Source organism: Cynoglossus semilaevis, chromosome 6 (assembly GCF_000523025.1).
Source record: "Cynoglossus semilaevis isolate Cse_v1.0 chromosome 6, Cse_v1.0, whole genome shotgun sequence".
NCBI lineage: Eukaryota > Metazoa > Chordata > Actinopteri > Pleuronectiformes > Cynoglossidae > Cynoglossus > Cynoglossus semilaevis.
Genome location: NC_024312.1, coordinates 5,061,477 through 5,087,173, shown reverse-complemented (window position 1 = coordinate 5,087,173; position 25,697 = coordinate 5,061,477). Strand labels below are relative to the sequence as shown.

The window sequence follows — 25,697 nt, the reverse complement described above, 5'->3', positions numbered from 1 at the left end:
TCATGTACTTCCTGTTTTCAGACTCACCAGTAAAATAAGTGGCTGTGATGAAGGGCTGCAGGTCTGAGGCGTCGAAGAACGAAGGAAGGAAGGATTTGGTCTGAAGAGTTTGGACTGAAAGAGAAAAAAAAACAATGAATATTTTTTATTATTGCTTTTTGTTCTGGCCAAATAACTTTTTATACTAAGTAAAATTCAGATTTCCTCGAAATATATTGCGTGGTTTCACGTTAAAATATACTCTGTCTTTAGGGAGTAAATACGACTCAGTCAAAAATACAAAAACAAAATTGTATTTTTTTGTTTGTTTGTTTCTTTGTCCATCGTCGTTAGAATATTTTTTTTATTAATGTCAAAATCAAAGTTAGTTTTTCTCACCGCTGCTTCGTGTGGACGGAGCTAGAATGGCGTTGACGCCGAACTTGAGTCCAGAATTCGGGCTGGTTCTGTGCGGTGATCCGGAGCTGCTGCTCGGAGCTGCAGCCCGGACACAGGCCACGGGCAGCGGGCGAAGAGGCATCGAGTCTGGCCCGGGAATCGTGGAGGTCAGGGTCCGGTGGAGGGCGCTGGCCGGGCGGCTGAGCGCCAGACCATGCTCCACTCAGAGAGCGGGACGACGGAGGAGAGAAGGCCGACGGAGGAGGCAGGAAGGACGGGTAAAGAGGAGTCGAGAGGCCGCTGCAGCGGAACATGACGGAAGATCCGGGACTGAAGGAGGAACAGAGTCACAGCAAATAAATGTAGAGTCAGTGAACACCCGGAGAGGGTGAGAGAGGGTGAGTGTCAGCGGCGAGAGTTTTTCAATCTATTATATCAGGGGCTCAGACGGAGAGCAGTGATTGGTCAACAGTTGTACAGCCTGTGATTGGTCCAAACTCACAGACACTGAAGAAAAGTAACTTAAAAACAGTGAGTGAAAAAAAAATTATAGTAAAGATCCTGAAGTCACAGCCAGCTGTTCCACTACTGTCCTCAGGTAGGCGCTGTCACAAACACTGTTGAACCATGTGGCTCAATCAGGGTTTTGTTTTTTTTTTTTTAGCTCTGACCTGCTCTATTCAAACATAAGGTCCCTGACAAGTCCCTGTTTAGCATTAGCATGTTACATTAGCATTACATCTCTGGCAGATGTTAGCCTTCCCTGGTCCTGGTCCTGGTCCTGGTCCTGGTCCTGGTCCAGCCTAATAAACTAAGTGCAGATCATCTGAACCAATCAGATCAGAGCAGCAGACGTGTCTCTGGAGGACCTGGACCACACACACACACACACACACACACACAGTGTAAATCTGTCAACTCTCAGTAAAGACACGTTTCCTTTCTGTTTCAATCTGTTCATCACTGTGACAGAAGGAGGAGGAGGAGGAGGAGGAGGAGGCTCAAAGTCAGAGTCATTGTCTGAAGCATCGTCGTCTGAATGAACACTAACGAGAGACCAAACTCAAGTGTTGGTGTAGAAGATTGAAAACCTTTGAGATGGAGGAGGAGGAGAAGGTAGAGGAGAAGGGGGGGTGAGGAGGAGGAAGACGCAGAATGGGAGGTGAGGAGGAGGAGGTTTTTAAAGTTCTGTCAGGGACGAGAAGATTCTGGATACGACTTTCACTGCAAATTATTTTTATTATTTAAATATGTGCAGGTCCACTGCTGCCTCCTGTGGCCAGTTTGTGCCACTAGCGTCTTAACACCAGAACAACACTTGTGACCTCACCAGGAGGCAGACGTTGTCTCCCTCCCCTCGATGACGTCTCTTATTTTCTGAGCGTCCGACTGCAGACCAGGTGAGTCCGGAAAAATCTTAAGAGCTGCTTCATAATCCTGAAGACCTTTGGGGAGGGGGGGGGGTGAGGCAGAGGGAGGGATGATTAAGTTTAACCTACTATTGACTGAAACAATAACAAATGTTGTACTTGTCCAGCAGGGGGCAGTCATGTAACAATTTGATAAAACTCTTTTTCTATTCTGTAGTATGTTACAGTGACTGATAGGTTAGGTTAGGGGTGTGTGTGTGTGTGTGTGTGTCAGACCTTCCACGTAGAGCTCCAGCTCACAGAAAGCCGCTCCTCTGTGAACATGAGCTCTGGCTCTGGACGCTGCATTGGAGGGAACAGCAGGTGTTGACAAGTCCAGGGCCTGAGGGAAACACACACACACACACATGTTGTTGTTCAGTTGGTCCACACGGAGGCAGTGTTGCTCCGCAGAAGTTACAGCACTGTTCCACTGCATTTGTAAAATTTGACGTTTTATTTATTTGATAGTTTTGGCGCGCTAACATGCTAACACTCTTACTCTTCCCCAACATTAGCCATAGAAAAAAATCACTGGTTAAAATCTAAATCAAATTAAAAATTTACCTCAGTGACACAAACGGACCACAGAGGGCAGCAGTGGACCAGCGTTTCCTAAAATCACTGACTTTTTCAATGGACTCATTTCTCATTTTTAACACATAGTGATCGCTGATCCTCTGGTGCTGATCTGAAGGTAATCCAGACTAATCCAGGCCTCAACTACAGTCACACCGACAGAACCCCCCCAACGAAGACCAGGACGACAACAACAACAGTTAGGACTAAGACTAGGATAGTCCCTGAAGGTCTTAGTCTCAGACCAACAGTTAGGACTAAGACTAGGATAGTTCCTGAAGGTCTTAGGCACTTGTTCAGAGACCGGGTCCAGACCTGAGACGAGTCCTGGACTGCCTGGTGCAGGTTCCTGAGCTTCAGGTGACTGGCTGCTCTGTTGGACCAAACTGAGAGCAGGTTCTGGTTGAGCCTGAGGGCCAGACTGTAGGCGTTGACCGCACTCTGGTAGTCACCTGACCTGAAGTAGCAGCTGTAGGAGGGTCAGAGGTCAGGCCTTCAGTGACGACATGGACCAGTAAAACCAGATCAGAAGATCGATGGTTTGCACTCACTCTCCCTTGTCCTTCAGCCACTCTGGGTTCTTCTCGTTCTCACTCAGTTCCTGCAGATCTTCAGCACCTGAGCTGCGAGAACGTCGAGCCTCGGCCTGGTTCTTTAACCACTGTCGTTTGAGAAAAAGACAGTAATGTAGTTTAAAGTACTGACAGATGCATTAGCACCCCCTGCTGCTTAAGCCAAAAAAAAGCATTCTGTGTTAAAACAAAGCCGGATGAAGAACCAATTCTAGAAATCTTCTCCATGAAGGACTGACCTCCTCCTCCTCCTGGACCCTGGATTCTCTGAGGGCCGTTGGGAAAACTCGAGGCGTGAACGTGACCTGAATGTTTCCTGAGGTTCTCGGAGGAGTTCGCTTCTGTTCCGTTTTTTTCTTGCAGGTTCTCACTTCAACAAAACAGAAAACTTGTGTTTTACACACAGCTCTACAAGTTAGCTAATGCTAGGCTAACATAACAGGACATCCACTGACCTGGCTGCTTGATGTTTTCACTGTTTGTTTTTCCTTTTTTCTTCAGGTCTTCTTCTTCTTCGTTGGTGTTTGTTTTTTCGCAGATCTCCTGCCACGCCTCCAGCTCTGCCGTGGTCTTCTGACGCTCCGCCTCCTTCATCTTCTGGATGTTGTCTCTTACATCCTGTTCCAGCTGAAAAAAAGGGTGTTTGAGTTAATCTGGTTAAGGCGAGCAGAGGGTGGCGCTGTTGTATTTACCTTCATCATGGTCTCCAGTAAGTACTTCTTCTCTGCCTGCTGTTTCTCAGCTTTAGATCTGGACTGTGATGAAAGTTTCTGTTGGTGTTTCAGCAGAACTTCTTCCCTCAGCTGCTGCTTGGTTTCTTTATCGCCTAAAAAAACAGAAACACAAACAGAAAAGTGTTTGTTCGCAATCATTGATTACTTTTTAGAAAAAAGACTGACCTCACGGGAAACTGAAGAGTGTTAAAGAGTAACTCTCACTCACCAAAGTCCATAGAGAAAAACAACAACTTTAGCTCAGAGGAACAGCGACTGTTGATCCACTACTGACTCCATCATTAAGTTTCACGAGTGTTGTTTTTTTGACCGTATCAACAGAAATGTTTTGTTCAATTTTAACTTAGTAACATAAAAAGACCACATGAGGCAACATTGTACAAGCAGCTACTGTGTTTATGTGAGCAAAAAACCTGCTAAAACCTGCCTCAGAATATTAACAAAAGAGCCAACTGAAGATATGAAAACCTGCCTCAGAATATTAACAAAAGTTAACAAATAAATATTAACAAAAATTAAACAAAGTCGGCCTTTGTTCTGAGCTAAAATCAATGATTTTCTCTATGGACTTTGGTGCAGGAGAGTGAATAATTAGACATTTTTTGTTAGAGTCTGTCTGATTGTTAAGTTAAAATATTTTCTGTAAATTATTTGCATTAATAATCAAAGTTAATAAATTTTTAAATGTAATTCAATGTTTCTCTTGACGTTGTCAAACGTTGTCAGTCGTCCGTCAGTCTGGACATTTACGTGGCGCTCTTACATGACATCATCAGCTGCTCCCAGGTTTCTCTGGATGTTTTCATTAAAGTAAAGACAGCGACTCCGTTTCCGATCTTGGCTGAGCTTCGGTTTTCGTCCACGGGTCGATACAGAAACGCCTCGAAGAGGAACGGAGGGAAATGCACCTGAGCAGCAGGAAACAGAAGGATGAGAAAGAAAAATCAGACGCTTTTGTACTGCAGCCCACAGTGATGTGACCCACAGTGATGTGACCCACACAGTGATGTGGCCCGCGGTGATGTGGCCCACAGTGATGTGGCCCACAGTGCTCCTGTATCCACACTTGTACAAAGACAGACTGAAGAAAAGTGGAATAAATAAAACCGTTTCTTTTTTCAGAGTTTTTTTTTTCTACTTTTGTTTAAAAGCCTTCTAATGACGTCATTACCTTTAGGTATCGGTCGGTGGAGATTATGTCGACCTTACAGGCTCGTGCCCCCTTAAGAGGCACGTGCACGCGCACCGCGTCCTCGGTCTGCGTCCACGTGAAGTCTGTAACGATCACCGGCATGTTAGCGCACGAACACGACTGAAGGTGAAACGAAAACTCAAAAAAAAAAAAAAAAAAAAATACCGACGGGTTTGAACTGGAAAAACGAACAACGAAGAAGAGTAAATGGAAGTGTGTGTGTGTTCGTCGGCGGCGAGTGGCGTCTGGTTACTACGGTAACCAAACAGAGAGAGAGAGGGAGAGAGAGAGTCTTCAGCTAGTAGTAAGCGGGGGCGGTGGGAGATACAGTCAATATATATCAATATACAGCGTCAGTCTCCAAATGTTCAATATAATGTCATATATATTTACATATATAACTATAGATTTATCCAATTAAAAATGAGAAAGTCTAATGTTTCTGATGGGAGTTCTATTTTTCTTTTCTTCTTGTTTGTAAATTATGATTATATTAAGAATAAAAAATAATCACCGCCGGTGGAACAGTAAAGTTCTGATACAGGAGACAATCCCAGTCAACACCTCAGTTATCAAGTGACAGTACAGTAAATACTCCAATCAGCTCCATCAGTGAAGTGTTCCGGGTCTTTCCTTTGACCCATCAAATCAAAGTCAGCGTTGTTATCAGCAGGCGGTGATACCACTGTACTGAACCACTGTCTTTGTTCTTCCTCATCGCCACTGAGAGGAAATATCTGCTGCTTCATAAAACTGCTCCGAGATCAATCTTTAACTCTGCTCCGTAACTATCAGTTCTCTGCTTTTAACGCAGCTGACTCAGCAGTTTCCATCGGCGCCAACACAGCGAAGAGAAGACTTTATGTTCATCATCCCACAGTTTTGGCCTTGTTTTTTTGACCTGGAACTCCAGGGTCACAAGGATATCAAGGTTCAGCGATAAAAAGTCATAAAAAAAATTAAACGAAGAGCGATAACCTGGAAATGAAACTCTGCCATCACATTACTTTATTTGGGTTCAAACTCAGTTCTTTTAGATTCAGTTGTTGTTGTTCAACTCAAAACAAGCTCAAAACAAGCTTCAAAAGTTCAGTATAATGTCTGTAATTGTTTGGGCTGTAAGAAAATATCCATACACTGAAATACTGCGAAATATTTGCGATATTTCATTTCCTGATCCCATATCAGTCTCCTCCATCAGTTATTGATGTTTTATATATCGTCATAATATATCGTCATAACTATAGTATCGCAAAATATATTGAATGTCAAAAATGATGGAAAAAAGACAGAGAGATGAAATATAAACTAACCAACAAAAACTAAACTAAATGACAATAAAAACCAACGGAAAAAACAACGGAAACGGCTGGTTGACTTTTGTTTTCTCCGAATGTGAGAGTGTTGCCCGTGCTAATCAAACTCTAATCTTACTGTTAATGACTGACATGGGCGTTGATGGGAGGGAGAACACTGAACCACAGCTGCAGATAAAAGCTGCTCCTGAACACAGACCCGTCCTCCAACACAGACGACAGAGCGACAGACTGACCGACCGTCGTGATGGGTAAAGGCTTCTACATCAGCAAAGGGGTCGGCATTGTCGGGGTGATCCTCGGAGCCGGCGCCGTAGCGACCATCATCGCTCTGTCTGTGGTTTACTCACAAGAAAAGGCCAAAAACAACGAGGTGAAACCCACAGAACCTGGAACCACCACCAATCCCACCGCCACCGCCACCACACCAACGCCATCCAACGAAACCTGGGACCAGTATCGACTCCCCAAGACCTTGGAACCGATTCACTACGATGTAACTCTTAGGCCACACCTGAAACGAGACCCTGTGAATGGTCTTTACATCTTCACAGGTAAGATGTCCTGGACCAGGTGACTGTTGAAGAACCCTGCTCTGAAGAACCAAATCATCGTATTTAGTCATGGGGGAAAAAAAGAAATCTGAATACATCCCATAATCTCTAATATCTTTATGAAGTGTTGACATAATTATCTTACTGTCAGACAAACCTTTGTGTTTATGAGTTTGTAAAACCACTCCCTCTCACCACCAGAGAAATTCAATGATTTTAGCTCACATAGACAGAGTATTTCTTGATCCGCTGCTGCCTCGTGTGGTCAGTTTGTGTCTTATAGGTAAATCTAAAAAGAAAAATTTCTCAAAATGAAGTCACAAAACAAGACATTTGACCTCAGTGATGGAGACCAAGAAAATCACAGCTATTCTCTATCAAAATTGGTATTTTACCTTTTCTTTAAATATTTTTGTGGTGATAAAAAAAACAAGAGACGAAAAACCCAACCAACTCCATCACTGGACTATCAATAGACGTCCTTTGTGTTGTTGGCTCAGCATTGGCCTCAAGAAAGTCGTCTGATGTGTCTGTGGAAGAATAGTTACTGTAGCTTAGCATTAGCATTTCAGAGAGTAGTCGGAGAAAAAACGGAAACAAGAACTTCCTTCTCCGAGACACACGGGGAACAAAGTCTGAATCCCTGTTATCAGCCATGATTTTACAAAGAAACAGTATCTCTCAGGATGACTGTAACAGCAGAGGGCGCTCAAACTCGACCAACACTGACCATGGGTCGGTACCATGTACAAAAACACTTTAAAGCCGTCACTCTGAGTCAAATGAATCGCTGTTGAAACGGATCTGTTTTCATCCGAACTCAGGCGAGTCCACCTTCCACTTCAAGTGTGTCGAGGACACGGACCTGATCCTGATCCACTCCAACAAGCTGAACTACACCACGCAGGCCAATGGGCACACAGCAACGCTCACCTCCGTCAGTGGTGCGGAGGCACCGCAGATCAAGAACAGCTTCCTCTGGGACGTGACTCAGTACCTGGTCCTGCAGCTGAACGGTAAACTGACCAAGGACAGTGAGTACAAGTTGTACACCAAGTTCCATGGAGAGCTGGCTGACGACCTGGGCGGTTTCTACAGGAGCGAGTACAAGGAAGGTAACGAGACAAAGTAAGTCTGTACTCTGAGCTGCAGCTGCAATGAACTTAGATCATACAGGCAAATGTTCATGAATGTTCATGTTTGTTTACAGCGCCTCCTAATGTTTTAATTCTCTTTAAACTTAGGTCTAAAGTTGTTCAATTATCAGGTCGGAGCAAAGAATTTGAAAACCAGAACATTTTTAGCAGTTTTTAGGCCTACATTATTGGCACAACATTGCCCCCTACTGATGACCATGTAGATAACTCTAATTGTAAAATTAGTGCAGCACCAATGATAAGGTTCGCCGCCATCTTGGTTTTCAGATAAAGCATTGTATAAGATGGGGAATAAATTTGAAGCTCTGAGTTTTTTCCAAGGGAGTGGTAAAAATTATTAAAAATAAAAAAAAATAGGCGGAAAACAACAGAATAAATTCAGAAAAATCTAAAGTTTTTTTTCTCTACGTCTTCTAGGATAGTTGCCACGACTCAGATGCAGCCGACAGACGCCAGGAAAGCTTTTCCCTGTTTGGACGAACCTGCGATGAAATCCTACTTTAACATAAGTCTGATCCACGACTATGGAATGGTAGCGCTGTCCAACGGTGCCGAGAGAGGTCAGCTGAACAATTCAAACAAAAAATGGTGTTCTGAAGAAACATGTTATCACTATACGTAAAAGTTATCAACGTTAGCACAAGACATGTTAGCTGAAAACTGACAAAACTGAAGAGCTAAAAGTCGTTTGAGAACGATAGAGCAAACAGTTTCATATGATAGGAGTGAAAGTTTGTGTCTTCCCACGTTTTGATTTAGCACCTGAATGTCTCTTATCTGACGTAGGGACCTGATGTCTTGGTTTAATATAGTTTCACAACCAATGTTTTTAGGCACATTTGCAGGTCACAAACCACTGACAACGGAATAAAGCACCAGCTGAATTTTGTGACCGTGGACGACGTAAAACCATGAACTTTCCAGTAACATTCTCTTTATCTTCTTCTTCTCTTCTCCAGAATCAGTTAACATCACCATCGATGGTGAGAAACTGGTGAAGACGTCATTTGAAATGACAGAGAAAATGTCCACGTACCTCCTGGCCTTCGTCGTCTGTGATTTCGGCTACATCGAGAGTACCAGCGACAAAACTCTGGTTATTGTTTTTTTACTTCACTACTTTGTTCCTTTCACTCTGTCTCATGACTGTGTGTCATGAGTACTGCGTTGTGTACAACAACAACAACAACAACAAATAGTACAAGAACACCAGTCCAAAGGAACCCACCAAACTTATCCTGTTCTTTTTCATCTTTTTCCAGATCCGTATTTTTGCTCGGAAGTCGGCCATCAACGCTGGGCAAGGAGCTTACGCTCTCAACAAAACTGGACCCATCCTCAAGTTCTTTGAGAAGTACTATAACTCCAGCTACCCTCTGCCCAAATCTGGTAAACCTACAACCAGGATGATCATGAGTCTTTAACCTTGACCAGGTCCAGGTTTTAATGAACCCACTTCTGGACTGATTCTAATTCCAGACCAGATCGCTCTGCCGGACTTTAACGCCGGGGCCATGGAGAACTGGGGTCTGATCACCTACAGAGAGACGGCGCTGCTCTACGACGAGAGATTTTCATCCAACTCCAACAAGGAGAGGATCGCGACCATCATCGCTCACGAACTGGCCCACATGGTCTGAATTCTAACAGCAGAGAAATTCACTTGGGATGTCCGATATGAACTTTTTATCGATATCCGATATGCTTATATTGTCAAAACACTAAATTTCCGATTCCGATCTTGACCAATACTAATATATATGCAGCTGTTTGGGTTAAAGACAGACACAATAATTCACTCTCACTTCAAAACAATTTTTAGGTCACATTATTTGGTGAAACCCAGGTATTGTGTTTTCATTATCACAGGAAAAAAACGAAATTGATTCTTACAGAGATATCGGTTAACCGTTATTATCGGACATCCCTAAACTTCACCTTCAAAATCAGATCATTCCAACTCCTAACGTCAACACATCTGGGACATGTGAAAGAGTCAACTGGGATGGACGATTAGAGATTAGGATTAGAGAATACAATCAGAAATTAGGACCAGGATTACAGATTAAGGTTACTGATGAAGACCAGAAAACAAGATTAGATTAGACGAGAGATTTTGAGATAAGGATTATATGAATGAATTGTAGATTAGGATTAGAGATAAGGACTGCAGATTGGAATTATTGTTTCAAATGTGAGATTAAGATTAGAGATATTGATTCAGAATTCTTAATAGAAATATATCTATGTGTGTATAGATAGATGTGGACAAGAGAACAGCGACATAGCTACGACGTAACGTTCTCTGTGTCTCTGTCGTGTGAAGTGGTTTGGAAACCTGGTGACCCTGAGGTGGTGGAACGACCTTTGGCTGAATGAAGGTTTTGCGTCTTACGTGGAATACCTGGGAGGAGACAACGCCGAACCGGACTGGGGCGTGGTAAGAGCTGTTCTCTGATTGGCCGTACTCTGGAGATGGCGGTGACTGGTTTGATGACGTGGTCTGAATCTTCTCCTGACAGAAAGACTTGATCGTCCTCAGTGACGTCCACAGAGTGTTCGCCGTGGACGCGCTGGCCTCGTCTCACCCTCTGTCCTCTAAGGAAGAAGACATTCAGAAACCAGAACAGATCAGCGAGTTGTTTGATGCTATCTCATACAGCAAGGTGGCGCCACTCTCTCATATATACGTATATACATACATATACATACACACATGTATAAAAATATAAAAAACAAAATATATAATATATATACATGTATATACATATAAAATATATTTAGAAAATATATATTTTATATGTATATATAAATATATATTGAGCTGCTATATCCATAACCCTTTGTCGATGACATCCTCATTTACTTGGTTATAACAGACTCCATTTTACATTTGATTGAACATTAAAATATAGTTTTCATTTTTTTCTCTCTATTTTAATTTAAATATTTGTCATATTTCTTTTGTCCACAGGGGGCGTCTGTTCTGAGAATGCTGTCAGATTTTCTGACTGAAGAAATCTTCACCATGGGACTCAGGGTGAGAACCAGGTTCAGATCCTGCACTAAAAACACATACTGTACAAATAGCACTTGGTACTGTTCCCAGTTCCTGCAGTCAGAACTGTTACCGAGTTCATTTGAGTCGTTTTTACGTTTTTGGACAGTAAAACACACACAGTTCCAGGAACCATCAGAAGTTCCTGCTTTCAGATGTTCACTGGAATCTGGTACTGACCCTGACAGATTAAAGAACTTGTCTTTCTTCCATGTTTTTTCAGACCTACCTGAAGGAGTTTGCCTTTGGGAACGCCGTCTACACAGACCTGTGGAGACATCTGCAGATGGTTGGTGCTCCTCTACAGAAGATCCCAGTCTGATGATCCATGTCTGAAGGCCAATGTCTGAACATCTCATGGTACTGTTTGTGCTTTTCCTTGCACAGGCAGTGAATCAGACTGGAACTGTTCTGCCTGACACTCTGGAGAACATCATGAACACCTGGGTTCTGCAGATGGGTTTTCCTGTGGTCACCATTAACACCACCACCGGTGAAGTCCGTCAGCAACACTTCCTCCTGGACCCAGACTCCAACGTCACCACCCCGTCCGACTATAAGTAAGAATGTGGACTTTCTGGTTAAACAGGGAACTCGTTCAGTTCTACAGGACCAGTCCAGTCCAGATCCATTATGGACCGGAGAGGATATGTCAAAGTGTTGATAATAATCCCAGGAATTCCAGGATAATAATCCAAACTGTCATTCTCTTATAGTCCCATGTTGTCTCCTGTTCTGTTAGACCTCAGCTAGCTTCCATTGAATCCTAAAAACTTTGGCGCTTAATCTGTACTTTAACATTTTTCACAGTTATGAATGGATCGTTCCAATGAAGTGGCAGAAGAAGGAAGCTGTGCAGCCAACGTTTTGGTTGACGAAGAAATCAAGTAAAGTAATCTGATTTTTTCTGAAGAGATTGACTTTTGGTAGAAAATTAGAAAAGTCCGCAGAGAAAATGAGCAAGTCGGTCAATTCAGCTGCTGGTCCACTGCTGCCTCTTGTGGTCAGTTTGTCTCCGTGCAGTAAATCGTCGTTGAGACTTTCAGTTGAGAAGATGATTTGAACTCCATGAATATGAATGAAGATTAATTGAGAAACCTATTGTACATTTTTCTCTTTTCCACAGATAGCACTGAAATAATGAAGGTGACTGGATCTGACTGGGTTCTGGCCAACATTAATGTGACGGGCTACTACAGGGTCAACTATGACGACGGTAACTGGGACCGACTGCTCAATCAGCTAGCAACAGATCACAGGGTAAGAGCTGCTGGTCGGGTTCAGCTCCACCTTGGTAACTTCTCTGAAATGTGACATGATCGTCGTTCTTTTCCTTCAAGATTATTCCAGTCATCAACAGAGCTCAGCTGGTGGACGACGCCTTCAACCTGGCCAGGTACGTCCGGACACGTGGTCCAACCTTGGCTTCTCCTCATGTAGAAGAAAAACATTGGCTGAAACTAGAGTTCTTGGACTGAAGTTAAGAAAACAGCAGATTCAGATTTCTAACTACTTTCCTAAAACCTGAGCAGTCAGTCCGGTCCAGTCTGGTCCGGTCCAGTCTGGTCCAGTCCAGTCTGGTCTGGTCCAGTCTGGTCTACAGTCACAGGATCGAAACCCATCGTCTCCCAGTTTACCAGGAAAACTCGCTAACCATTAATCAGGGAAGTATCACCACAGATGGAGAACTGATAGTGTTTTTTATCCATATTCAAGTTGTATTGTCGCTAAGAGGATTTTATGACCCAAACACCAAAGTCCACAGAACACAGAACAATCAGCTCATAAAAACAAAGTTCTTTACAGGAATGTGTTCAGATCTTTATCTCACCGTCAGAGTTTAACAGCACGCTAAAAAATCGCTCTGCCATTCGACCAAACTAACTCCACTGCTGCCCCCTTTGGTCTGTTTGTGTTAGTGGAACTGGAAGAGAACGGAGGCAGTGGTAGACTCAGACTCCAACACCAACTCGGACTCAGACTTGGACTCGGACTTGGACTACTGTTCTTGGCAGCAGAAATCACTGCTTTTTCTATGGACTTCTGAATGGGAAAGTGACTGCAGGTGTTTGTTTTGTTTTTTGTTTTTTTATGACTATCCACAGAGCAAAGATCATCCCAACGGTCTGGGCCCTCAAAACCACCACGTACCTGAACAAGGAGCTGGAGTACATGCCCTGGGCATCTGCCCTCAACAACCTAGACTTCTTCTCACTCATGTTTGACCGCTCCGAGGTCTATGGACCCATGCAGGTCTGGACTTAGCGGTAGCCTAAAGAAACTGAAACGACAGGTCTACTGTAAACATGACTCTCCTGACCTTTGAACTCTGTGGTTTCAGGACTACCTGAGGAAACAGGTCACACCACTGTTCTATCACTTCAAGAATATAACGGGGAACTGGACCAATGTTCCAAAAGGACACATGGACCAGTAAGTCCAGAACCAGGAGTCTGGTCTAAGATGATCCTGCAGGACTGCAGAGTCTGAACCCAGACATTAGACCAGAAGGTTCCAGATTCTGAACTCCTGAAGGACATGTGACCCCAGTGCCTCCTCCAACCATCTCTGTGCACCTCCTGTTTCCTCTTTCTCCCTCTCCTCTCACCTTCTCACCTCTCTGCTCCTCCTCTCCCAGGTACAACCAGGTGAATGCCATCAGTCTCTCATGTAAAACTGGTCTTGAAGAATGTCAGGATCTGGTCAAGTCCTGGTTCCAGCAGTGGATGACCACCGGCAATAACTCGTGAGTCAATTTGACATCACTTCCTGTCTGGACAGGACTTTTTATTTTTTTATCATTAAGATTTTTCCACAATAAAAATCTGTTTGCATTTCCAGCATACACCCAAATCTGCGCTCTACCGTCTACTGCAACGCCATTGCAGCAGGTGGAGCTAAAGAGTGGGAGTTTGCCTGGTTAGAGTTTAAGAACTCAACCATTGCCAGCGAAGCAGAGAAACTGCGATCTGCTCTGAGTTGCACCAAACAGCCTTGGCTACTGAACAGGTTAGCGACACTTACTAGCGCACACATTCTGCGTTAATATGTTAGCGAACCGCAACATTACAAATCCGACTTTTTCTAACGTCCACCCTCAGGTACCTGGAGTACACTCTGGACCCAAACAGTATCCGAAAACAGGACGCCACCTCCACCATCGTCTATATCGCCAACAACGTGGTGGGTCAACCTCTGGCCTGGGACTTTGTGAGAGACCGTTGGTACTACATTTTCACAGAGTAAGTCCGGTTTAATGATGTCACTTCCTGACGTCAGTTAAAATTAGATTTTATTCCCACCTTTGAAACTGATGTTAAAAATATTACAGCTATTGTCTAACAAAGATTAAACTATTCAGGTGTCAATGGGTTTTTGTTGGCCCTGGTGGTGAACTTGTATATTGCACCTACCAAATGATGAACACTGTCCCAGTGTTTCCTGAACAAATCCTGTAAATATTGTGAATTTACATTTACAAATTTTAAATATATTTAAATGAATTAATGCTAAAAACATTACTAATGATTAATGTATTTAAAATTTTTATCTAATACTTTGAATTAAAGTATTAGTTTGGGTTTTCCATTCTACTCTGTCTGAGCACAAAGTTTATGTAAGGTTTTTCATTTGCTGGAGGTTCAAAAAATACTTTTGTTGTGGCAAAAAAAGGGCATTGAACCTTGATGTTCAATACCCCCCCCCTCCTCCCTCTGCTCCTGATTGAGATTTAACACCGTGTCATAAAGAGACAGATTTATGAACTCTGCTGACACGTCGTTAAACTTAACAAGTTCTGCTTCATCAATTCAAGTCAATAAAAAAACAGATTTACAGCCGTGTTACCGTCAGACCCAACTTTTACAGACTGTTTACACTGGACGTTATAAATATTAACCATGATCTTTGTGACTAAGAGGCCGAGATCATGAGAAAAGGTTTTACAGCTGTCAAAATCAACTCTGACCCAGATGTATTTAAAGATGAATGCGAAGAAGGTGGCGCCATCTGTCAGTAAAAAAAACCCTGCTCTGGTTTCTACCCTCACAGATACGGTGGAGGCTCCTTCTCCTTCTCCAACCTCATCAACGGCATCACCAAACGCTTCTCCACTGAGTTTGAGCTCAAAGAGGTCAGAGGATTTCTCCTTTATCTTTACAGCTCTGATTTATCATCAACCAGTTTCTCTACTGTTAGATTATGGTCTTAGATTATAATGTTATAATCTATTGTTCAACAAAAAATCAATCAAGGGGCGGGGCTTCAGAAAAGGTGGGATAAACTAGATATTTTAGTCTGGAAGACTCGCTTCATCTAAACACTTCCCACACCAAACCTCATAGAAAAAATCAGTGATTTTAGCTCATGGAGACACAGCAGCTGCCGATTGCCTCCTGCCTCCATCACTGAGTTCAACTTTGTGCATATTCACCTCAGTGATACAAACTGACCACAAGAGGCAGCAGTGGACCAACAACTACTGTGTCCCTGAGAGCTAAAATCACTGATTTTTTTTTAAGGAATTTGGTGGTGCTAATACTTTAGTTCATTCCATCAGACATAGAAGTGAACGTTTAGATTTTTACTGTTCTTCTTCTGTGGTTCCAGCTGAGGCAGTTCAAAGAGGATAACTCAGATGAGGGTTTCGGTTCCGGAACTCTAGCCGTGGATCAGTCCATTGAAAGAACCATTGCTAACATGAAGTGGATCGCAGAGAATGAGGAGAATGTTCTGGAGTGGTTCAGGGCTGAAACTAAGGCGTGAAGAAACTGTGAACCAGACCTATATTTATGTGATTTTTTAAAATACTGACCCCTGCTGGAGCAAGAGAAGAAAGAGCGAATAGTCGTAGATGGATTTTTTTATAAAAGATGGAAGGATAGCAGGGGAATGATGCCTTTTGTTATTGTTTTTTTACTTTTCTAAATCAAGGTTTGAATTGTAATAACGTCATTCACTGAGGCTGTGATTGTGATAAAAAGTCAGTGTCAGGTTATTGATTATGGTCTTTTAAAAACCATTTGTTTATAAACACAAAGAATTGATAAGAATAATAATTTATAATGAAAATGAAGTATATTTTTTAAAATGTTATGTCTTGTATTTATCACAAACACCAGATTCTATTCTTGTAAATCCAAGTAATTATTGTTGTTATTATTATTAAATTTTAAAGTTGAGTTTGTCAAAGATTTTGCTGCTTCTTATTGATCCGTTTATTTTATTAATTCTTGTTGTTTTTGAAGTGTGGCCGTTTGAGTCGCTGTCATTATGTCATTAAGGGACTATTCTGTGAGCGCCCCCTGCTTGTTGAATAGGCTAAAACTAGGCTAAAACACCCAAAAGATCAAAAGTTTAGAGTACAAAAATAACCACCGTCTCCCACACTAAATCTCATAGAGAAAATCTGTGATTTTAGCTCAGCAGACGTTGATCGACTGCTGCTTCCAGCACTCAGTTCAAATGTGTGATTTGGTAATGTACCTTAGTGACACAAACTGACCACTGGAGGCAGTAGTGGACCAGCAGCTCCTGTTAGCTGGGGAAAAATAAACAGAGAATAACACTGTAATATAATGAGAAAAAAAAGCAGTAGCACCACTAGCAGTAGTACTAGCAGTAGTACTAGCAGTAGTACTAGCAGTAGTAACAGTAGTCCTGTCCAGTTCCCGGACCATCTCAAACAAAGACCTTACTGTTTGTACGACAGATAACAGATTCACCATCACGTGTCTGACAACAGTGACCTGCGAACTTCACTATCAGCTGTTATCAACACACATGAGTTACTGCTGTGGACAACTATTACGTATGTGTGTGTGTGTGTGTGTGCGCACGCACGCTGTCAAGGTTGAAAGTGTAGCTAAAGCTCACACACCGACCCGTCTCCTCTCAGTCCTCGCTCTGATCAACATGAGCTCAGGGAAACGTTGCCTAATAAGTAAATTCTGTGGCGTGCTAATTGTTCTGGCCATGGTTTCTGTGGTGACCATCGTCACGTTGTGGACTATTGCCCTGACAGGAGGTGAAGGTGACGATGGAGTTGACATCACAGCTCCTTGGGACAGGTAATTAAAGACAGACCAGAGTCCAAGGAGAAAGTGAGTGATTTTAGTTCACAGGGACACAGCGGCTGCTGGTGCACTGCTGCCCCATGTGGGCAGTTTGTTTGTTTGTGTGTGAGTTACCTTTGACCAAATGACAAATGACACATATGAACTCAGCGATGGAGGCAGCAGTGGATCAACGTCTGCTCTGTCTCTGTGAGCTAAAATTTCTGGGGTTTTTTCTATGAGGTTTTGAATTGGAAAGTTAGTGGTTCAAAATCACAGTTCATTTATAAAATATACATCAGTATTTGTACGTATATATAACGATTACGGTTTTGTGTGTTAGGTTTCGTCTTCCATTGTCGTTAGTTCCGCATGGCTATGACATCACACTGTGGCCTCGTCTGAGCCCTGACCCAGGCAGCGCCCTCTACTTGTTTACAGGTAAGACCAGCACATTCCAGAAGCGATCAATAGATCACAAGTCACATGATATTTGTGTTTCCCAGATTGTGTTTTCCCAGATTAATAATCTGTGTGTGTGTGTGTGTGTGACCAGGGAGGTCAAGTGTGGAGTTTGAGTGTGTGACAGAAACAGACCTGATCCTGATTCACTCCAACAAACTCAACTACAGTGAGGAGCGGAGTCACATGATCACTGCTGCAGGTACACACACACACACACACACACAGTACCACACACTGTTGGTTCCTCCACTCATTCTGAGGTTTAAAAGTTCTAAAAAACAAAACACGACTCCACCTTAAGTCCCATCACAACTCTTCAGTTCAACTTTCTCACTGTTTTCTCATGTCTTCTGCGTTCTGTCCAGGTGGTGGTGCTGCGCCTGGTATAAAGTCCTGGTGGCTCTACTCTAAGACTCAGTACCTGGTCATTGAACTGGAGGGTAAACTGAGAAAAGGACATCGGTACCAGCTCCACTCTGAGTTCTCTGGAGAACTGGCTGACGACCTCGCTGGTTTTTACAGGAGTGAATATGTCGAGGGCGGAGTCAGGAAGTAAGGCTCCTCCCCCTCTCCTCTGTGCCTGGCTGCTCTGATTCCCTGGAGTTTAAGTTCAAACTAGCTGGTTAACTCTAACTCTGACTCTGACTCTCCGTCAGGATTGTCGCCACCTCTCAGATGCACCCCACCCACGCCAGGAAAACCTTCCCGTGTTTCGACGAGCCGGCGATGAAAGCTGTTTTTAACATCACCGTCCTTCACCCTCCTGGAACCGTGGCTCTGTCCAACGGCGAGGAGACGGGTCAGTGAAGGCAGCACGGACAAAAATGGGACTCAAACAGTCACCAAAAAACATTCGACAAAATTTAACAATTGAACAAATGATTTTCTGATCTAATCTGATCTGATCTGTTGTTTTTTTAAATCTAACTTTCAGACATTGTAAACCGCACAATCAATGGAGAAACTGTGACACAGACAAAGTTTGAACAAACCAAAGTAATGTCAACATACCTGTTGGCCATCATTGTCTGTGACTTTGCTAACATCAGCGCCACCCAGGGGCACACACTGGTAAAACACAGACAAATATATCGACTATTTTTTTTAAATTTCTATTCTGACAGAATGGTGAAATCTGAGGTTTTGTTTTTATGCCTTCAGATTCGAATCTGGGCTCGAAGGACAGCCATCCAACTGGGTCAAGGAGACTACGCCCTCCGGGTGACCGGGCCGGTACTGCAGTTCTTTCAGTCCTACTACAACATCTCATATCCACTCAGTAAATCAGGTCGGTCACGTCTGAATTCATCTGATCTGAGAATGTCACAAAGTAAAGATAATTGAACCCACCACTTTTTGTCAAACACACACACACACACACACACACTGTTGGTCCACAGATCAAATCGCTCTGCCCGACTTCTACTTCGGTGCCATGGAGAACTGGGGTTTGGTGACGTACAGAGAAGCGAACCTTCTCTACGACCCGCTGACGTCGTCGTCGGGGAACAAAGAGACCACAGCGACCATCATCGCTCACGAACTCGCTCACATGGTTGGTGTTCTGATTGTTTCACTGTCCACAACGACTCATCATCATGTCACTAATCAGAGCTCGTGAGCTCCCTCACCTGGTTACATTATTCTATACTTGAAGGTAGATGGTCCTACTGATAGTACAGATTTAACTCACTAACAGATGATGTTTGATTGATTGATCGTTTAACTACCCAACTCGACTGTAGTTAACCAGGGTACAGACTCTAACCCAGTCCTGGATCTGCTCTGACCCGGTCATGTTTTGCCCAGTGGTTTGGTAACCTGGTGACTCTGCGCTGGTGGAACGAGGTTTGGTTGAACGAGGGTTTCGCCACCTACGTGTCGTACCTGGGAGCAGACCACGCTGAGCCAACGTGGAACGTGGTGAGAATCCGATGCTACGGAAAAACCGGCACACAGGGAAAACAAATTGGTACTAACCGTGTTTCCTGTTTCCGACAGAAAGACCTGATCGTTCTGGAAGACGTCCACAGATCGTTTGCAATCGATGCCCTGACGTCGTCTCACCCTCTGTCCTCCAAGGAAGATGACATCGTCCTCCCCGAGCAAATTATGCAGCAGTTTGATGCTATCTCTTACAGCAAGGTACACCCTTGTCCACCTGGGGGCAGCATATGTTGAAACACGTCAGTACTGAATGACAATGATTTATCCTTTACCAAAAGTCCAAAGAGGAAATCAGTGATTTTAGCTCCCAGAGACACAGACGGTTGTTGGTTTGAACCTCAGTCAGATGAACTGTCTCTGTTTTCCAGGGTGCAGCCGTTCTGAGGATGTTGTCGGACTTTCTCTCCGAATCAGTTTTTGTTCAAGGACTGAGTGTAAGGTTACAATGATTAAGTGACTGATACTAACCTGACGTTTGTCTTTAACAAGTCTTTGTCCCTGTGTTCTGGTGTTTCAGACTTATCTGAGTCACTTTGCCGAAAGTAACACGGAAGGAACCGATCTGTGGAACCACCTGGAAATGGTATGAAAAAGAAGAAGATGTTTTAGAATCCTGACTTCATTTCCTATTTATTGTTTGCAATCTGTCCTGAAGTAAAGTATTTTGTTGTTGTTGCTAAAACTTTTAGATTTAATTTAGCCTTCATGCCTGCTTTAGCTCATTTGAATATATTATGGCTAACTGTTAGCACAATAATCTGTGTTGGTGAAACATTTGTGTAGACAATTGTTTGAATGTTTATTTCTCAATCATCACAAAAATCTCTGATGTTTCTGTCAACAGGCGGTGAAAGCCAACAACATGTCACTTCCTCTTCCTGTTGATGACATCATGAAGCCCTGGGTCCTGCAGATGGGCTTCCCTGTGGTTACCATAGATACCAGCACAGGAAACGTGTCACAGATGTACTTCCTGCTGGATCCAGAGTCCAACGTCACAGTCCAGTCTCCATACAAGTACAGGACAGAGTTCTACTAGCATTTAGCCACTAGGGGGCAGTCCAGGTGCATCTTAACATTAGAACCTTTTTTTTCCTTAATTTGTGATTATTGTTTTTGCTCCTCCTCGTCCTGATGCCCCTCCCACTTCAGGTACGAGTGGCTGATTCCTGTCAGATGGATGAAGTCAGGTGACGTTAAGAGCGACATCTGGTGGCTGCTGAAGAAAAATGGTGTGTGTTAACTGAGGTTTATTGCTGTTGGGATGATACTGTCCTCCGTGAGCTACTGCTAAATTAGCTAAAAGTTTAGCACTAAAAATATATTTCATGTACTTGTACAAACAAGTACATGAAGTACAAACAAAAAAAATAGTGAAAAATGATGATGTTATGACCATGAGTTCCTGTTCGTCAGTTGTGAACCTGGAGATGAGGAGTGGTGGATTGTGGGTACTGGCAAACGTTAACGTGACTGGATATTTCCGTGTAAACTACGACCTGGGAAACTGGGAGAGACTGCTGAGCCAGCTTCACTCCCAGCATAAGGTGAAAAGTTTGGTTTTTATTGTTTACGTCTTGATAAAACACTCAGTGTTTTGTTTATTTAAACGCTATAATTACGTGATAAATGACGCTGTGTCTTAAAAACCTGCAGGTGATTCCAGTGTTGAACCGAGCTCAGTTGATTGACGACGCTTTCAATCTGGCCAGGTGCGAATTCTCTAACCCTCCACAACATGTTTTTTTTTTCAACACCGTAAAATATATAATATATTTATATAATATCATATTGGTCACTGTTATGTCAAGAAAAGTAAACAAAGGACCGGGTGAACTGTAGCAAGCTAGCCTGACATGATTCAACGTTAGCTAATTAACGGCTGTAACAACAAGGAGCGATATGTTTGAAAAAAGCTAACATTTCGCTAAAAGTAAAGCTAAAAGTTTACGTCGTAGCTTTATCTTGAAGTTTATTAAGAAATGAAGGTTAGTTAATATCTATTTAAATTCTAGCTAAAACAATTTAAATGTAGACAAAGTCAAAAGTTTTATAAATATAATTGTTGCAAACTTGACAAAAGGAAACTCTCTTCAGAAAGTAGCCAAAGCTATGAACAGCAAAAACAGCAATTATTATTAATAATTAATAATTAATTATTTTGATCAAACTTGGTGTTTACCTGAGTTTTCCTTGTTTTTATTTATCGTAGGGCTGAGATGATCTCCACCAGCCTGGCTCTCAGGACCACCGTCTACCTGCAGGGGGAGACAGAGTACATTCCCTGGCAGTCGGCTCTAAATAACCTGTACTATTATTACCTGATGTTGGACCGCACAGAAGTGTATCAACCAATGCAGGTACAACAACAACAACAACAACCATGACGACAACCCGCAAAGGGAGCAAAAAAAGAAAGGCTAGCTTAGTTAAAGCTTAGCAAAAGAAACTGTGGAAAGCAGTTGAAGTTGCCTAAATGTTCCTTTAAAACAGTCTTAGGTTAGACAAAGCTAATGAAAGTTTGAAGAACAAAATAGTTAGCCAATAGCTACAAGTACAGTCAAATATAGAAAAAAATGTAGATTAAAAACTCACCAGTGATTGTCCAGCAGGGGTGCTGTAGGCACATAATTAGACAGGTGATAAAATGTGGTGCAGATAAACATGTCGCTACAGGCAATCGTTTAGTCAAGTGTGTTTGATTGTTCCAGAACTACATGAAGAAGCTGGTGACTCCACTTTTCTTCTACTTTGAGAAGATGACGTCAAACTGGACCGAGGTTCCTGAGACACTTACTGACCAGTGATGCAGGTAGAACCTGGAACTGATGTGGAACTGATGTGAACCAGAGTCAGAAATCATCTGAGATAAAACTCCTAGTTCACTGTACTTCACTGAGGCTGTAGAAGTGGTTTAACTCCTGATTCTGGTCCAGTGTGAACGCGGCCGCAGAGAAACAGTTCATTTTTGTCCATTTTTTGTTTGGCATCTGATGCCGTGTGTGTTTGTGTTTTTCTGTTTTTTAAGGTACAACCAGGTGAACGCTCTGCAGGTGGCCTGTAGGAGTGCTGTGTCCGAGTGTCAGCAGCTGACCACCACCTGGTTCAACCAGTGGATGGAGAATCCTCACAGTAATCCGTGAGTGGGCAGTAATCCAGATTACACACCCGTTCACACTGGACTCAAACTGAAGTGACTCCAGATTCACTGCTGTGAATTTGATTCATGTAACTTCAGATCTAACTCGTAATCTGGATTATAATCTCACCTGTTTCCTCTCAGGATTGGACCTAATCTACGGACGGTGGTGTACTGCAGTGTGGTGGAGGGCGGGGGTGACACGGAGTGGGACTACGTCTGGTCACAGTTTAAAAACGCCACGTTGGCGAGCGAAGCAGCAAAACTGATGTCAGCGTTGGCCTGCTCCGCCCACCCACACCTGCTGCAGAGGTACGTATCCCTCCGCCGTCATGGATCACGTGTTGGGGTGGGGGGGGTGGGCGGAGCCTGCGTGTCGTTGACGTGACGATGTGTTTGGTTCCAGACTGCTCTCCTACACTTTAGATCCTGAGAGGATCCGTAAACAGGACGCGTCGTCCGTCATCACGTCTGTGGCTAAAAACAGAGCGGGACAGAGTTTGGCCTGGAACTTTGTCAGAGAGAACTGGAACTATATGTTCACACAGTGAGTGTTGACCTGTTCAGACCCGTTCAGACTTGGTGAGCACAGACTCAGATGTCGTCTCCTCAGATACGGCGTCGGCTCCTTCTCCTTCTCCTCCATCATCACCGGCGTCACCAGGAGGTTTTCTACTGAGGCAGAACTTCAACAGGTGAGGCTCTGTCACCGATCGAACACCCGATCCACACGTCAGTCCGTCAATCGGTCGTTCTGAACTGTTTTCCCATCATCCTTTTTGGCAGCTGAAGGACTTCATCCAAGAGCACAGTCACATCGGCTTTGGCTCCGCCTCCCTGGCCGTGGAGCAGGCGCTGGAGACGACCATCGCCAACATCAAGTGGCTGGAGACGAACAAGAACGAGGTTCTGGAGTGGTTCAGCAACCAGACTGGTCCCTTGTCCACCGTTAGTCCCAATCCAGTGTGAGTCCTGGTCTGTCATGAATTCACTGTGAGATTTTAGTCAGGTTTTAGCTAACGTAGCTATCTTAGCTCAGTAGATAAAAACAGAATTAAAAAAAAAAATTACATTTAGAAAAACCAAATTATAAACATTGATTATTTGTAGGGATGTCCGATATTATCAGCCCGATATTAGCATAATCATGTAATATTTGTAAGAATCGTTATTGGTTTTTTCCTCCGATAATGAAAACCAGAAAACAATGATTGGGTTTCGCCAAATCATGTCTGACCTAGAAATAGTTTTGAGGAAAATTGCTGTATATGAAAGCCACTAGATGGCAGCATTGCAGCTCGTTTTTATTAATCTATTTTAATAATCAGGGGATTGTATGTAGAATGCTGGTGCCAGCAACTCGTACAGTGGTTTGAACAGATAAATAAATAAATATTACCAGGCCTATATTGGTATCGGAATCAGAAATTAAGTGTTTGGACAATATCAGCATATCGGCAAAACGTAACATCGGACATCCCTAATTATTATGTTTAGCTTAAGACTTTCTTTATGTTTACCTTTTATACCGATGATGATGTTGAACATGTTCATTTCTAAATGAAGATCAACAAAAATTTGAATGCGTTTTTTTAATGATAGCCACTGAACAGCAAAATCAGAACAAACTTTTTGTTCAGTTTTGTCAAAGACACAAAAACAAACCAATTTTTTAACTTTTTTAAAAAGTTAACAAAAATTTACTAACCAAAAAATTTAACACGAGTTTTAATAAACGTTGATACCTCATTTCCACAGAACTTTCCTGCATGAATATGTCGATGAATTCTTCCCCCTAGTGTTCCCGGAGCCAAAGTACATTTCTTTTCAAATGAGAGGGAAAACAAAAAAAAAATTTTTACATTTTTAATACAAACACATCAAGATAAAAATTAAGGAACAAACAGGACTCAAAGAAACGTGAATGTAGAACAGAGAACATTAACCTAAACTGTTAACTTGACGTTCATGCACTAAAATACAGCAGTTCTAAGTTCTACTAATATTATCTATTATTTTTTTTTATCAAATTAATGAATTTCCTGTGGAAACGAGGTGTCGTTAATAAACAAACACCAGGAAATAACGTTGTTGAACGAATGGTGACGGACCTGAGGCGGTGATGCTAATGTGCCTCAGTTTGTTAGTGTGATCCAGCAAAGCCTTAAATAAACCGTGGTAGTAAACCAAAACAAAAATCATGCTCCACCTACTGGCAGTCACTAGAATTGCAGTTGTAATTTGTTATATTCAGCTGTTTGTTTTTCCTGTCGTTGAACTTCCTGTGTAATTTTCAATCGTTTTTGTACAAATGGAGCATTTCCTTGACCTGTTAGCACATGCTAAACCAAGTGAGAACACCAATGAAACTGCATCTCAATGAGCAAATAAAATCACGTTAACATAATGCTAACAATACAACTAGGAGCTAGTTCTTATTTTTCTTTTCTGTACGTTGCTCCTCACAGAACTCTTTAAACACTGTCTGTTCAAAAAAAATGTTTTTCAATTTAGTATTTTATTCTTAATTTGAAATGTATGTAGCTCACTGCATCCAAATGTCAAACTGGGAAATGGGCCACGTCCCTGAAAAGACCACAAATTAAATTAGCATTAAAAAAAAAGACCCAGTTCCTGTCATGTCTTTTTTTACCTAGCCACCAAGCTGTCCGTCTACTTTCAGACAAGTTTCTGCTGAAACTCCATCAGACCCCAGAGTGAACGGTCAACAGCCGTGGACTGACCCACGTGTGCAGGAGACGTCATCGTGGATCAGGTCACGGTCAGTGTTTGTGTTTCAGTCTGAAAGTCGTTCTCCCGCCTTCATCAATCACTTTGACAACAAACATCCAGGGCCACTTTCTGGACCCCCCCCCCTCCCCAAAAAGCACAGACCTCAGGGGGACAGAAGGCCACTGAAGCCAGGTTTCCTGTCACCGCCCCACATCTGGGGCGGTGACAACTGTCCGAGCGTCAGGGCGTGTTATCAGGAGAGCTAGCTTCAGTGGGCGTCCCTCCCCCAGAGGTTTAAACTTCTGGGGGTGAATCCCGTAGAGCAGGGGTGCCCAAACTGTTCCACGAAGGGCCGCTGCGGCTGCAGGTTTCTGTTCCAACCAAGCAGTAGCACACCTGAGTTGACAGGTT

General features: G+C 42.9%; 4 protein-coding genes across 6 annotated transcripts in view; 2 read left to right on the top strand and 2 right to left on the bottom strand.

Moving 5' to 3' along the window:
- Positions 1–1,107, bottom strand: part of LOC103379790 (homeobox protein DBX1-B-like) — a 2,387-nt gene extending 1,280 nt beyond the window's left edge. The window contains 3 exon segments of the mRNA XM_025056399.1: positions 28–114; positions 379–600; positions 602–1,107. Coding sequence (XP_024912167.1) covers positions 28–114; positions 379–600; positions 602–692 — 400 coding nt within the window. The 5' untranslated portion in view covers positions 693–1,107.
- Positions 601–5,588, bottom strand: dnaaf4 (dynein axonemal assembly factor 4). Of its 3 annotated transcripts, XR_003049918.1 has the most exons (11): positions 4,844–5,040; positions 4,436–4,580; positions 3,631–3,764; positions 3,394–3,565; positions 3,178–3,308; positions 2,918–3,027; positions 2,682–2,835; positions 2,025–2,130; positions 1,704–1,823; positions 1,118–1,247; positions 601–708 (listed from the first exon to the last, which is right to left on the bottom strand). XR_003049918.1 is itself a non-coding variant. In XM_025056398.1 (9 exons), the coding sequence occupies exons 2-9, from the start codon at positions 4,476–4,478 to the stop codon at positions 1,705–1,707; spliced, it is 969 nt and encodes a 322-aa protein (XP_024912166.1). In that variant the 5' UTR covers positions 4,479–4,580; positions 5,379–5,588; the 3' UTR covers positions 1,598–1,704. The 3 variants fall into 3 exon arrangements, 2 of the variants coding, with proteins under 2 accessions (XP_024912166.1, XP_016888442.1); XM_025056398.1 differs by lacking the exons at positions 601–708; positions 1,118–1,247; positions 4,844–5,040 and adding an exon at positions 5,379–5,588 and having other exon boundaries at positions 1,598–1,823; XM_017032953.2 differs by lacking the exons at positions 601–708; positions 1,118–1,247 and having other exon boundaries at positions 1,598–1,823; positions 4,844–5,039.
- A 781-nt stretch (positions 5,589–6,369) lies between these two features.
- On the top strand, positions 6,370–16,141 carry LOC103379764 (aminopeptidase N). The gene is made up of 21 exons (XM_008311431.3): positions 6,370–6,734; positions 7,559–7,862; positions 8,309–8,451; positions 8,851–8,987; positions 9,154–9,280; positions 9,371–9,525; positions 10,218–10,331; positions 10,414–10,557; positions 10,866–10,931; positions 11,173–11,238; positions 11,337–11,509; positions 11,760–11,836; positions 12,076–12,209; positions 12,290–12,345; positions 13,055–13,202; positions 13,291–13,382; positions 13,588–13,695; positions 13,791–13,958; positions 14,051–14,191; positions 15,000–15,081; positions 15,558–16,141. The coding sequence occupies exons 1-21, from the start codon at positions 6,428–6,430 to the stop codon at positions 15,711–15,713; spliced, it is 2,898 nt and encodes a 965-aa protein (XP_008309653.1). The 5' UTR covers positions 6,370–6,427; the 3' UTR covers positions 15,714–16,141.
- Positions 16,142–16,852: 711 nt separating this feature from the next.
- Positions 16,853–25,176, top strand: LOC103379762 (aminopeptidase N-like). Its single transcript, XM_008311428.3, has 23 exons — positions 16,853–17,017; positions 17,346–17,443; positions 17,559–17,666; positions 17,833–18,019; positions 18,124–18,266; positions 18,402–18,538; positions 18,629–18,755; positions 18,868–19,022; positions 19,277–19,390; positions 19,469–19,612; positions 19,783–19,848; positions 19,932–19,997; positions 20,259–20,431; positions 20,567–20,646; positions 20,831–20,961; positions 21,071–21,126; positions 21,627–21,774; positions 22,126–22,217; positions 22,443–22,553; positions 22,698–22,865; positions 22,960–23,100; positions 23,167–23,248; positions 23,340–25,176. The coding sequence occupies exons 1-23, from the start codon at positions 16,863–16,865 to the stop codon at positions 23,520–23,522; spliced, it is 2,865 nt and encodes a 954-aa protein (XP_008309650.1). The 5' UTR covers positions 16,853–16,862; the 3' UTR covers positions 23,523–25,176.
- The last annotated feature ends 521 nt before the right edge of the window (positions 25,177–25,697 follow it).

Excerpts from the sequence above, each read along its gene's own strand:
- dnaaf4 (XM_017032953.2), bottom strand. The coding sequence starts at position 4,966 with ATGCCGGTGATCGTTACAGACTTCACGTGGACGCAGACCGAGGACGCG. Across the intron at positions 3,765-4,435 it reads GGAGCAGCTGATGATGTCAT|GCGATAAAGAAACCAAGCAG; the intron begins GTAAGAGCGCCA and ends CTGTTTTTTTAG. Across the intron at positions 3,028-3,177 it reads GGGTCCAGGAGGAGGAGGAG|TGGTTAAAGAACCAGGCCGA; the intron begins GTCAGTCCTTCA and ends CTCAAACGACAG.
- LOC103379764 (XM_008311431.3), top strand. The coding sequence starts at position 6,428 with ATGGGTAAAGGCTTCTACATCAGCAAAGGGGTCGGCATTGTCGGGGTG. Across the intron at positions 6,735-7,558 it reads TGGTCTTTACATCTTCACAG|GCGAGTCCACCTTCCACTTC; the intron begins GTAAGATGTCCT and ends ATCCGAACTCAG. Across the intron at positions 8,452-8,850 it reads GTCCAACGGTGCCGAGAGAG|AATCAGTTAACATCACCATC; the intron begins GTCAGCTGAACA and ends TCTCTTCTCCAG.
- LOC103379762 (XM_008311428.3), top strand. The coding sequence starts at position 16,863 with ATGAGCTCAGGGAAACGTTGCCTAATAAGTAAATTCTGTGGCGTGCTA. Across the intron at positions 18,756-18,867 it reads ATATCCACTCAGTAAATCAG|ATCAAATCGCTCTGCCCGAC; the intron begins GTCGGTCACGTC and ends GTTGGTCCACAG. Across the intron at positions 22,218-22,442 it reads CCTGAGACACTTACTGACCA|GTACAACCAGGTGAACGCTC; the intron begins GTGATGCAGGTA and ends CTGTTTTTTAAG.